Raw genomic sequence first — 12990 nt, forward strand, 5'->3', positions numbered from 1 at the left:
AGACTTTTGAAACATTTGATCTGGGTCTGACAGTGCCCTGGATCTGATGATTATCACTGTTTTGAGGTTAAATTTTCTCATTATGACGGAAAACTCATCAAGAGATGTTGAAAGCTGGTCAGTACTGAGTCAAAGCAAATGTTTTGCTTGTCTGGGACTCACAAAGAAGATTCTGCTCACTGCACCTGAGATATAATCAACTCTAGTACAGTTGTTGAGGGAATGATTCCACCAGAACTCAATGTGGAGAGATGTTTCCAGGCTATTCATTAAATCCAAGTAGAACCTCCAGACCTTTCATAAGAGAGCCAGGAGATGACTGGCGACTAGGCAACCAGCTCAGTAAACCCTTTTCCCCACCCACTACGAAGCCATGATTTCTTCATGGGCTAAGTGGCTGAAAGACATCAAGCTCATAAACCATAACCCATGGCTTCCTTGCTGGCTTATTGTGGAGAATGGAGTTGACATGTTTTATCCTTTTGCTGTTTCTTCCTTATTTGCTCCCCTATTACTCTGGTTCGGGTCTCACTCCTGCCACACACTTTCAGATTGTGTTCATTTTGAAGATACACTGGTGCGTCTTAGATTTGAGTCATTCGGTGAAGAGACAGTAGGTTATTGGTTGTTTGAGGGTCCTCGTTGGTCTGCTAACTGCATCTCTCTTCCCCTACCACACCCCCATCTGTTCACCTGGAAGATGTGCCTTCTTCAAGAGCATCTTGAGTCTGTCCAGAAGGAGTTCATAATTTTCAACAGAGAAAAGTAAGTAACCCCTGGTTAAACACCAGCCCAGCAAATGATGGCATGTTTCAGCCAGACTTTACTTGCAAAGCCTTAACATATTTTTTTAACATTTCTAATTTTTTCTAATTATACACATATCCATAATAGAAAATTTGGAAACTTCAGACACTTTTTTACCCCCTGTATAAGATTTAAAAAATTGCAATGCATAATTTAGCTTAGCATCAGGTTTCCATTTAGGGGAAGGTCCTTGGTTCACAACTCTTTCTAACTTTTTGGTCTTAATTCTATCATTTCAAAGCTTACATCTTTTCTTTTTCATTTCAACAGTAAGCACTGTTTGCTTTTTTCTTTTAAGAGTAAAAAGGGACTTTAACAAAAGACCAGCTAATCTAACCTTGGAACAAACCAAATACCCCCAAGAAGAGAATGGCCAGAATAACAGCGTGTGAAATCCTCAACATCTTCTGCTCTGGACGTGTCCTGCCACCTCGGGCGGGAACTTCTGATCCCCACGCCAGGAATTGCTGACAGTAGTTCTCACCTCTCCACACCTCACACACCTCAGAAAATGTGAACGAATGCCTTGGGGAGGAGGCAACAGGATACAGGGAGTCCTGGGTCTCCTGGGATCTAGTTTCACCTCTAATCAACCATGTGGCATTGAGCAAGTCACTTAACCGCAGCTTGGGTTTATTCATCTCAATGAGAGGGTTTTTCTAGATGAGGTCTGTCCTGCCTTTTTACTGCTACCATTCTGTTATTCTACACAGCCTTTATTTTTATTTTAAAAAGAATATTTGGACGTAGATTTATTTTTCCACATTCTAACTACACTGTGACAAATGGGCAGATGGACATTGGTGGGAGACTGAGTGAGCGAGGCTCTTCGGAGCTAGACAATTTCATAAAGAGGTCAGAATCCCCACGTCTGATTGAATAGGAATAAGGAATTCAATGGGGAAGAAATGGATGGGAACTGATTAGAAATAACAGAGATTTATGAGGGGTTTCTGGTTGTGCTCTGGAGTCTGCACACCATTATCAGCTCACATCAGCTAGCAAGAGCTTACTGGGCATGTCTTTCCCATTGCCCTGTACAGTGATTTGAGGGTGGGCAGTTGAAATTGGTGATGATTAGTAAATACTGAGACTATTTACATCATGGAAATGGGAAAATGCTTCAAATCAGGGCTTTTTCCCCCTTCCCGGTAAGCCTGTTGTGAGGTAGTTATTAGCATACTGCTCACCTTCTTCTAGTAGGTTCCTTGGGAGCTAATTGTCCTAAGATTATCAGAGACCTGTGTCTGGAGAGGACCAGAAAATAATATTGTCATGCTGACAGCACTGTCCACCCTGAGGTACATTGAAGCTGTCCCTTACACAGGGGTGATAGTCTAAGTTAGAATGGAAGGTGAGTTTGGAAGATAGTAAAATTTACACTTGAAAAATCCCTTAAATTACCCACAGCATGGTAGGTATCTTTTCTTAGCAGAGCCCAGTGCAGGGAGTCTCCCACAATGAAACAAATTGCCATCTTGGGGTTTGTTATGATTGTGTCTTTTATTTTTGGTCTCATTTTTGGCTAATAATATCAGATGAACCAAAATGTTGAACCAATCATATATGCCTTTATAGACGGAATAATAGAACTGCGGGATGCTCCCACATCCGAGAGGTCTAACGTCACGGAAACGGACTGAAGCACAGCTCACTCCAAGAACGGCAGGCGGAACTGCCTGCTTACAAAATTATTGATGTCTCACTCTTTTTCTTTATGTATTTATTTGCCTAACACGGAGTTTAATTCGCCTACGTGAGATATGCATAGGAGCCAACTGCTCTTTCTTGATACAAAGAAGGTCTCTGCAGAGGACCTCGTTCTGGCACCTGACAGATGCCACTGGGTAAAGTCAACAAGTGAACAGGCTTAGTGGGGGGCTGTTTGATGCCTTGGCCACTCAGATCATCTAGACCTTGTCCTTACTTAGAGAGAGTAAGGGCCTCGCCAAAACGCCAGGAGGAGGCAACAGGGAAGACCAGACAGAGAGAGTAGGCAGAAGTAACAGATCTGGCACCTGCCACACCAGATAGCCAGGAGGGAAGCAGCACTCGGGCAATTAAACATGGGTAGGAAGCCAGTGCTGGATTCTCATCTGGCATTCAGGATTTTCTCCTCACGGAGCTAATGCGCCCGGAATTTCTGGCAGAGCCTCTCGACTTTAAGAGCAACCATATTTTTGTTAGGAATTAAAACCAGCTCTTTTGTTCTGTTTCTTTTCTTTTTTTCCTGCATTTCCCACATATTATTTGCGCGGTTTTGCTTTTTCTCCAAGCACTATGAAGTACGCACTGGCCCTGACTCCATTTCTAATTTTATATGAAAAAAACCAACTAGGTGACCAGGTTCTGCTCCAGGCTGGCAACTCCAGGAATATCAGGGGCCACTTGCGTGTTTATCAGCTTCCGTCTTTCACGCGTTTTGACCCAAGCCCTGATGTGCTGTGGACGTACCTCTCCGGTCACCTGGTTCGTCCTCCTGTTGGGGCCTGTGCATGTTATCATCCCAGAGGAAAGGCTGCGGGAGACACCACAGGGCACTGGGATCAGGAGGCTCTCCCCTGGGAAGGGACCCAACCATTTATGCCGCTTCACATCTGTACCAGTTATAACCGGATAGGAGCCCAATGCCCCCTCTGTACTTGGAACCCCTAGTTTTTATTTCCGGTGTGCTGCTGCCGTGCCCAAAGCACCTCTGTGAGCATTCAGCAGCCGTGGACACCTCAACTACAGAGCACAGCCTCAGAGCAGTTAGATGCGTTTTCAGGCCCGATTGGGTTACAGACCCTCAATGTGTTTCCAGTTAGAAATGAAAAAGCATTGCATCTGTAAGGCATTAAAATGTCTTCTGTATACACTGATAAAAGCACCTCCCACCACCACACATTTTAAACAGGAAGACAAAAAGTTTCCCCCAAACAAAAGGATGCCTAGATCTGAACCGTGATTGCTTCTTGTTGGTATCAGGTTCTTTGGCTTGATCCCGTAACTTGGGCCAAAAGGGACTGTCCTAACCAGGTGGACCATGTCTCGTCTAGAGTCGTGACAACCAAGGCTTAGAAGTTTGGAAAACAAGCCGAGTCTTACATCCCCTTGACTGGTATTCCCGGTCTTTTTCTCCTAACTGCTTTCGCCCTGACCTGTGTGGAGCTCCAGTCTGAGTAGGTATTGAAGACCAGAAGCTTCCTAGCTAGCACTCTTATACTGCAGCAGGGGAGCCCGGCCCACAACCCTGTCTCCATGGGAATTAAATGCTCTGCTAATGGCCAACATCTGTCAATGGCAGCACTGGTTTGGGCTGGGGTCATTGCTAGGGCAGGGATGAATATCATGGAGTACAAAGCACTACGAACTTAATTACAGCAATTTAATTAATTAGTAGTTAAGCTTCCTCCGATTGGAAGAAAGTACTAACCAGGAACGACTAGGCTTTATATCATCATAGCTTTTCTAGATTGGATGGACAAATAAATAATGCTAGTACAGGTAGCAGGAACCAGTGTTTCTGCTTTTGATGATGCCGTAATGCTGAGGCTTTAATTCAACAGGTGAATGAAAAGGCATGCAAAACATAGCGTCTGTTTCAGTATCCCGTTGTGCCTGCTTTGTCCACACAGCATCCTGTTTCCTACCGTCCACCTGTGATAGCTGTTTCTTTAGGCGCTCCATGTGTCTGATTGACGTTAAACATTGATGTTCAAAATCCAAACTCCAGTTACCTGTGCTGTTGTAAACAAGCAGCCCTTGGGTGGGAAACACCTGCTTCTGTTGAATGTGGTGTATATATAATGTGAATGTGCCTCTCTGTGTATTAAAATGTCTTCTGTATACAGTGAGCCATGGATCCTTCTTTGTCAGCTGTGTGTGTAATTGGTTTTCCTAGAGGTAGGGTTGTGGGGGCCCAAAGTCACCTGTTCTTACTTCTGTTTCCCACCATCCTTTACCAGGGACGAGCTGGTATTAGAGATGTTCTAGAACAGTGGAATGCGGCACAGTGTGACTTATTCATATATATAACAACTAAAACCCTGACCCCGTTAGCATTCACCCCTTAGGGAGCACAGCCCAGAATTCCAGATTTTGCCTTTCTCTCACCTTGTCCACCGCCCAAGGACCTTTTCTGTCAGCACTCTGCCTTACTACCCTTTCCATCTTTGCATCGCCCCATTCCACATACCGAAACAGCAGGTGGATATTCTACACCTGCGACAGGGTGGGGGGTGGGTCACAGACAGCTTTGCATTCTTGTGGCCGGAAGCTACTTCCTCCTAGGCCCCCAGAAGCTTAACAGCTAGCGGGCCAGCGAGTTCCTCGGGTTCGTCCTTCTCCTTGAGCAAATCCCATGCTCTTGTCAGTGGGCTCTGAACTCCTGCATGCTGAGTGCCCTGTGGTCCAACCATGTCAAGTGTCCTGTTTTGTTCTCAGCAGCCACGCACAGGGCAAGATCTAGAACTCTTGATCCTGAAGAGTGCCAGCCATAAGTATGTGATTTCATTTCTGTAGACTGCTTTGGGCCTCCCGTCCCCCATTTCCTGCTCCTGGTTGGTGTCCCTTTTGTGATGGTCTGATTGTAGCAAAGCAGATTCCAGGGAGTTCTTTGAAACCAGAGGGACCTTTTTCCTCCTGTGCAGTGTTCTCATTCTGCACCTGGTCAGCCCCGAACAGCTCTAGCCCACAGAGGTACAAAAGTGATGGTGTCTATTTCACTAACATTAAAAACAAAAAACAAAAAAAACTGCCAACCCTGCAACCTGAGTTCACTTCAATTAAGCATTGACCATGCCCTATGAGTCCACTCTAACACTAAGCAGAGCTCAGCTGCTGCTTGGTTATGGGCTGGGAGAGGTATTTCATCAATCCTGAGTGTAAGCTTCAAACTGAGACTTTGACTATGGGTCAAACTGTGAACCTCAAACTGAAACAACCATGTTCTGAGAGTAGCGTTTGATGTTTTCTAAGCTTTGGCGTTAAAAGGTACCGTCACTCTATGTTCCTATACTGACAGCATTGTTCTACCGAATCAAGAGGGGTTCGCGACACATAGAACCAATTAATAAGAAATTATCATTCTCTTACCCCTCCTCCATCTGCCCCACCCACACATAGGCACCTAGCTGAGCAAATCACGTAGGCCCAGCAGGCTTGGGAAACGTACCATGGTCATCTGCTGTTCTTGCCCAACCGGTATCCGAACCTTCTCCTCCCAGTATCACAAACTGTTTTGTGTGTGTGTGTGTGATTCAGAGCTCACACAGTTCAGGTAGCTCTGGGGCGGGGCACATGACCAGGTGGGATCCATCAGTCCCAGTGTCCTGGCCATAATGCCTAGTCCCATGGGGAACACATGTCCCGAGCCAGGCCAACCATAATCAGTCTCTTTGGCTGGGATTAGTTAAGGAGCCTCTCTCCTTCTCCTGAAGTCACTAGGCAGGCAAAATGAAAACCTGGGGGTGCTGATGGCCAGTTCTGTTCCCACACACAGAAGCTTTCCTATGAAGGACTAAAGGCAAGCTGGACTAAGAGATGAAAAGAAACCATGTTCTATGCCCAGCTATGCTTGGATCCACCCAAGTCTATCCCTTAAGTTCCCATTACACCAGACTTGAAAATACCCTTTTCAAGGGGCACCAAGGTGGCTCAGTCAGTTGAGTGTCCAACTTTGGCTCAGGTCATATCTCACGGTGAGTTCCAGCCCCACATCAGGCTCATTGCTGTAAGCGCGGAGCCCGCTTTAGATCCTATCTCCGCCTCTCTCTCTGCCCCTCCCCTGCTCGTCCACTCGCTCTCAAAAATAAATAAAACCTTAAAAAAAGGACTCTCTAAAAAATACCCTTTTCAAGAAAAATTTGTGTACACGATAGTCTGCCATTTCCAATGAAAAGCATCCCATACGATGTGGAATTTGATACAGGAGTGTTTCCCCAAGAGAGTTTAGCATAAAAAGTTGGTTGGGATGTTAGAAGAGGATATAGAAGGGTTCAGCAGTCAAATAAAGTTTGAGAATCTTGAATTGGACAAATTTTCAAAGACTGACAAGATTTCTCATAGCCTTGAATTTGATGACAGGATCTTAAGTCTCTCAGAGGAGTACACTTAGTAAATAATCCTTTCCAACACTCCTTAGACAACCTGGAATCAGTATGGGACAGAATATGCTTTGGGAAATGCTTGGTTTGAATCTTCTCCAAGTCTAGGCTTTTAGGGAGAAGCAGAAATTCTTTATGGGGGTGACCAAAAAACAAATGAAAGAAACCCCTTCAGGATCTGTACTGGACTCAGCCAGACTTTATCTCAGATGGCGATGCCTTTTACATTAATGCGAACTTTGATGATCCACAGACACAACTTTACTCTCCTAAGTTTCAATAACGGTCATCAAACGCTGCAGCCAAAACAAAAACTCAAATGCAACTGAAAACACAGAAACCCCCCACATTTTCTCAGGAAACCTCTTGTTTTCATCAGATCTGCCCGCCTCGTTAACCATTTCCATTTACCGTGCAATTTTAATACTGCAAGTGAAATGGCCCGTCGCACACAGAAGAAAACTGGACAACATCTGTAATTTCATAGTTATTTTAATAACCAGGTGTACATTAACAGTCACTTGATGAACTTTTTCTTTAATCTCAGCTAAACTCAAAACACAGTTTTCTTCACGGTTCAAACCAAACAGCTCTTCACGTCCCAGAGCTGCCTCACAGCTACCACAGATCACGGGGAGATTTACGGTCTGTTCATTTTCACCAGACACAGAACTGAACACCCACACACCATTTTCCAAGGAGGGAACTTTTACAATGAATGCTGGCTGCCGAGGACAGCCCATGGGTATATCTGGGACTCAAGCTGGAGTTTTCTAGGGGAGAGAAGGCCTGGGAAGCTTGTGGCGAGAACCAAAGTCAGGGCTCATCCACCCTAGTTGGGAAGGGCTTCTCAGGGTGAGCAGAAGTCCAGGATTAGGATTAAGGCCTTTGCAGTAAAGCATGACTCTCTGGGTGCAGGCATGAAGAAAAAGGCCAGAGGGTGACTGGTCTTTGAAGAAAACCCATTTTCGTGATGACAACAACACTGCCATTTTTAGAAAACATAGAAATAGAATACTTCTGCCGGGTTGGCTGATTTAACGATTCCACAAATACCTTCTCAACTACCCAAGATGGTGGCCCTCCCAGAACTCAGATGATGGCCACCTGGGTTGAGGAACAATGGGAGAAGGTTGGGGGAAGGCAGGCCATCTTTAGAGAGGGGCCAGGCTAAGAGAAGAGACGGAAAAAGGAAAGCTTGGGCAGGAGAAGGTCCAGCATGGCCTCCACTCTTGGATGAGATGGCGTGAACTCTGAGAGGGATGCAACTCACATCATGTTCTCTTCCTAAACCCTTTGTATACGGAGAGCTCTTTGATGTGTCTTATGGAACAGGACATAGGTGAACATAATTTTAACTAAAGTGACAAGGTTCAAGAAATCAAAGTGATGCAAATAAAGGGAGTTTTCTTGAAGTTCTTAGGAATCTCTGTGCTTAGGAAGTTACTTATAGTAAGTGGAGAAAGAGAGGCTTCCCCAGATCATGTTGCCCATCATGAAGGCATCAGAGGTGGTTGTTTCCACAGCACAGAAAGCTTGTGTAGAATGTGAAGTTCTGGTTGAATGCTTCATTCAGCAGTCCTAGGGCAGATGACCCATTTGGCCATGCAAGAGTTATTTTCATGGCATAGAGAGGTCAAGGAGGAAGGGGCTGGACTCTAAGTTAACAGTAGCTAACGGAACAGCTTAAGTAACAGTAACTGCTAACTTAACAGTATCAGATGGTACACAAGAGGAGCCCACTAGTTTGTCTTTTCCTCCATCTGGTGGTTGTGGCTGGTACTGCAACACCTCAGACCGCCCAGCCCACCCCTACGGTATAATAGTGTACGTGCTTCAGATCTGGCCATCTCCCTCTGCCCACAAAACCGTCATTCTGAGTTCTGCGAAAGGCCCCTAAATCTTTGAGTTCTAAAGGAAAAGGTACATGCTCCCCCTAAGTTTCCTTTAAAATAAAGGCACCATGAAAAAGCCTTAAAATAGCAAGATTCCTTGTTAGGAGGAGAAATGATCCTTTTCATGACTAGAACAATAATTGGCTTGCTAAGGGGGGGATCCTCTTCCTTGGATATATTTAGTCCTATGTTGTCCCCTTTCCTCTGGTCTTCAGCTTATTGAAACCTGCCATCAGACATCATGGCCAGGTGTGTGAGGCCTGCTCTTCGTTTCTTCAAAGCACCCGGTACACAGGGTTACGGGTTCTACGAGCTGAATCCCTCAAGCACAGAAGTCGGATCCCAGGGTGAATATACTTATTCTGCCTACGGGCCTCTCGGTTCCACAGATACTCATTTGGCTCACAGAACTTGCTCCAAAATTGAATTTGCAGAAGCAGCAGGATGGGGAAAAACACACACGGGGTTCCACGCATCACCCAAGACTGCGTGTCACTTCCACTCACCCTGGGAGACTTTAGACGGAAACAAAAAGCTCCCCCGGAGGATGTGCTAAAGGAAGGGGAGACAGGTGGTTCAGACCTGAAAAGCAGACCCACGGTCCCAGGATATGCTCCCCCAGCTCAAGAGACTCGCTTTCCCAAATGCTCCTGTGGCTCCCATCTCAACTGAGATCACCTGTTCGTTGCAAAACTTCGAGAACACCTAAGTGCATTTATTTGCAAATGAACAATCCTATTCAATCACAGATGTGCCTGGATCCCCAGACAGAAAGAAGCAGCCACTCACCGCCAGCAAGAGTAGCCCTTCCCGGGCCCCACCTCGGCTCGTCCTAACTTGGGACGCCGGATGCACGTGGCTCTTCTGGGTTTCGCCAGCCTAGGGGAGAGGCGACCTCCAGCACGTTTACAGGGAGGTGCGTGAGATTGGCTGCCCCCACCCGCGTCGGGGGCCTATGTGCGCTCCCAGCTGTTGCCTTTTAACAGCACCAAAGAGGCCGGCAGGACGGAGGAGGAGAAGGGTGGTCTCCTATCCCCTCTCTTCCTTCCCAGCCGGGCAAAGAGAATTGGAAAGCAACGCTGGGAAAGTGCTCCCCCCACCCCACACACTGGCACGATCGAGCAGTGAAAGTAATGCTTGGGTTTTGGTGTTTTTAATAAAATGTTCAAAGGAATAAAATCTAGGAGGGGATGTGACAAAGGCTGGAACCTGAAGACTGCCTGCCTGCCTGCCTTCTTCGCAGACCCTGGGGACCGTGATGAAGGAACGGCTGCCCCAGGGTGGCCACCTTCTATGGAAATAAACGTGCTTCATCGACACAATACACAAGCCCCTTTATGCTCACCCTCCCGCCCCCCCGCCTCCCCGGGACACCCCCTCCCCCAGGCCCTCTGAGCCTTCCGCCTCGCTCTGGCCTCCCCCCACCCCCTCACCCCAAATAACCACGTCCCTTTTGTTGATTTTCCTGGCATCCCAGCTTCGTCTGTCCCCTTGTCATAAGATGCAGCACTACACACGCTCTCAACACTATATAGCAGACTCTTTTACCTTAGTAGCCTGATTGCATGCATGTAAATGGGGGGAGGCAGGGTCCAACAAATCAAGGCTATGCATAAACAGAAAACAAAAGCAATATTCGTAAAGCTAGGCAAGCGAGTGTAGCATTGGAGAAACATAAGGCTTGAGGCTTATTGATTCTTTAGATCACAACTGTTTGGATTCGCTTTCCTTCTTAAATATCGGTGTACCATTTTGGCTTCAAGAAAATCTCTTCTTGCTTCTGCCCCTCTCTGTGGGGAGGGGTCGCTTAACTCAGGGACGTGATGTTAGAACGGCCTCCAGGGGGCGCCACAATGCGCTTGCTGGCGGAGCGGACCCCCTCATCCACTTGGGTGCCTGCAGTGGGCAAGACATTCCCAGGAAGAGAAAAGGGAGAGAGAGCGGGGTGTGGACAAGAGAGAAACTGGATTAATTTTCGGAGTGTCAGCTGGCAAGTGCCTTCCTGGCCTCGTCTCCCAAGAAACTTCCATTCTGGTGTGTCAAGTATTCCAGACATTTCATATCCACCGTCCCCCGGAATCCCGTCTCCACCAGGAAAAGCTAGGTTCTTATAGATACCGTCTCAGCATCATAAAAATGATACTTAAGAAAAGCATTCCTTAAGATAGGAGAAATCACTGCTTACATCCGCTGCGATAAGGAATGTGTCCTTGTATCCTCAGATACCAGACTTTGTCCTCACCACTATCCTTTAAGGAAGCTACTGTTATTATCCCCATTTCACAGAGGCAGTGACTGAGGCTGTGAGAAGTGAGGCAAGTTGCCCAAGGTGTCACAGCTTGGCCTGGTGAGGGTCGGGGCCCCTGCAGCCTCGGCACAAAAGGAAACCCTGATGTGCACGTACTCGTGTCCTTCACAGAGAAGCTGCCGAAATTGTAAGGATGACGTCAGCCAGGGAGCGATTCAAAATGGCAGCCACACTAGCAGCAAATATTGTGACAAACATAACCTTACCTGTGGCGACGTCACCTCCAAACTTTCAGCCCTTTCCTTTTGCCTCCCTCCCCTGTCTCTGTCTCCCCCTTGATTTTTTTTACCCTCTTTCTCCTGCTTCTGCCATTCCTTACTCCTCTTCCCCGATACCTGTTTCCTCTTTACCTGTCCCTGTCCCTTCTCGTCTTGTTTCCCTCACACTTCGATTGTTCATCATAGACACGCAAATCTCCATTTGTTTTTCTCCCCTCTTTAAGACTACTGGTTATGGACCAAGTAGATAATTATTTTCTGCTAATATCCGTTCTTAAAGACTAGGTGAATGGTACGGCTACCCCAGGGTAAGTACTTAATCAACAGCATCTACTTCTAGCACTATCATCATTACGAGAAAGGGGAGAGGACAGGAAAAACGCCAGGTTAGGGGCACCTGAGCAGCTCAGCTGGTTAAGCGTCTGATATCGGCTCAAGTCATGATCTCACGGTTCATGAGTTCAAGTCCCACATCAGGGTTGCTGTTGTCAACGCAGAACCCACTTCAGACCCTCTGTCCCCCGCTCTGCCCCTCTCCCACTTGCACTCTCCCAAAAATAAATAAATATATTTTTTATAAATAAAATAAATAAATATGCCAGGTTAGAAGAATCTACTGCCATCTGAGCTTTAACCCCGGGCAAACAGACAGAACACCTCCATACACAGCTCCCACCATCTCCTGTGGAAAATCACCCTCGATTCATAATGGAAAACATCTTGCCCCCACCCCACCAGGTGTGATGTCTAAGCAGACCCGGTCATCATTTAAACCTGACCCTTGACCTCCCTGAGCCTTACGTTGCCTTCTCAGCAGGACTCTCTTGATTCGGCAAAGCTTCCTGCTTGCTCCAGGCACCCTCTCCCTACAGGTGTCCTGCCAGCTCGTAGGGGCTGCTCCTCCCTTGTCCCCTTCCTTCCTCCCTGCTCACCCTCCAGCACCATCCACTCACCCGACAGGCTGAATCCCGACTGGTGGAGGTTCCTCACGGGCGGGTTGGGCCGTGTGGGAGAGCCCCGGGTGGAGCCCGCGGGGGTGCCCCCTTTGGGAGTGGTGGTCAGGTCAAACACTGGCCCGTCGTACATGCCCCTCGGGACGGCGTGCAGGTCTGCCATCTGCAGCAGAGAAAGCAGGTCACCCTTTATTCTGTCAGCATTTAAGGTCTGTGCCAGGTAGCCGAGATAAATGAGTGAATTAAGTGTGTAATGGGAGCCAGAAAATAATAGAGTTATTTGAAGGAAAGAAGGAACATAAGAGGGGTGTGAGGACAGAGTGACGGTGCAACAGGTCAGTGGAGACCTCTTGAAACAGGTAGGCTTTGCTTTTTTAAAGTATTTTTTCATGTTTATTTATTTTTGAGAGACAAGAGAGAGGGAAAACCCAAGAAGGAGAGGGGCAGAGAGAGAGGGAGACACAGACTCTGAAACAGGCTCCAGGCTCTGAGCTGTCAGCACAGAGCCCGACGTGGGGCTCGAACCCACGAACTGTGAGATCATGATCTGAGCTGAGGTCGGACGGTTAACCGACTGAGCCACCCAGATGCCCCAGGTTAGCCTCACTCTTAAGGAACAAAGGAGCCTGTTGTGTTGTGGGGCTGGGGTTGAGGGAAGGAGAAGGCTGCAAGGTGCAGAGGACCGGTGTGGAAGGCAGCGTTCCCAGCAGAGGAAGCAGGTGG

General features: G+C 47.2%; 2 protein-coding genes across 4 annotated transcripts in view; one reads left to right on the top strand and one right to left on the bottom strand.

The window, feature by feature from the left end:
* Nucleotides 1-4635, top strand: part of STK32A (serine/threonine kinase 32A) — a 130978-nt gene extending 126343 nt beyond the window's left edge. Inside the window, exons 11-12 of one of the 2 annotated variants that reach the window (XM_032593137.1) lie at nucleotides 701-765; nucleotides 1106-4635. In XM_032593137.1, coding sequence (XP_032449028.1) covers nucleotides 701-765; nucleotides 1106-1199 — 159 coding nt within the window. In that variant the 3' untranslated portion in view covers nucleotides 1200-4635. The remainder of the gene's footprint in view (nucleotides 1-700; nucleotides 766-1105) is intronic. The other variant, XM_032593138.1, reaches the window with a different exon arrangement.
* Nucleotides 4636-7367: 2732 nt separating this feature from the next.
* DPYSL3 (dihydropyrimidinase like 3) overlaps nucleotides 7368-12990 on the bottom strand; it is a 114353-nt gene continuing 108730 nt past the window's right edge. For both annotated transcript variants that reach the window (XM_030320853.1, XM_030320862.2), the window contains exons 13-14: nucleotides 12268-12430; nucleotides 7368-10684 (exon numbers count right to left, since the gene is read on the bottom strand). In XM_030320853.1, the coding sequence (XP_030176713.1) occupies nucleotides 10596-10684; nucleotides 12268-12430 (252 nt within the window). In that variant the 3' untranslated portion in view covers nucleotides 7368-10595. The remainder of the gene's footprint in view (nucleotides 10685-12267; nucleotides 12431-12990) is intronic.

This window comes from Lynx canadensis, chromosome A1, assembly GCF_007474595.2.
Source record: "Lynx canadensis isolate LIC74 chromosome A1, mLynCan4.pri.v2, whole genome shotgun sequence".
NCBI classification, from domain to species: Eukaryota; Metazoa; Chordata; class Mammalia; order Carnivora; family Felidae; genus Lynx; species Lynx canadensis.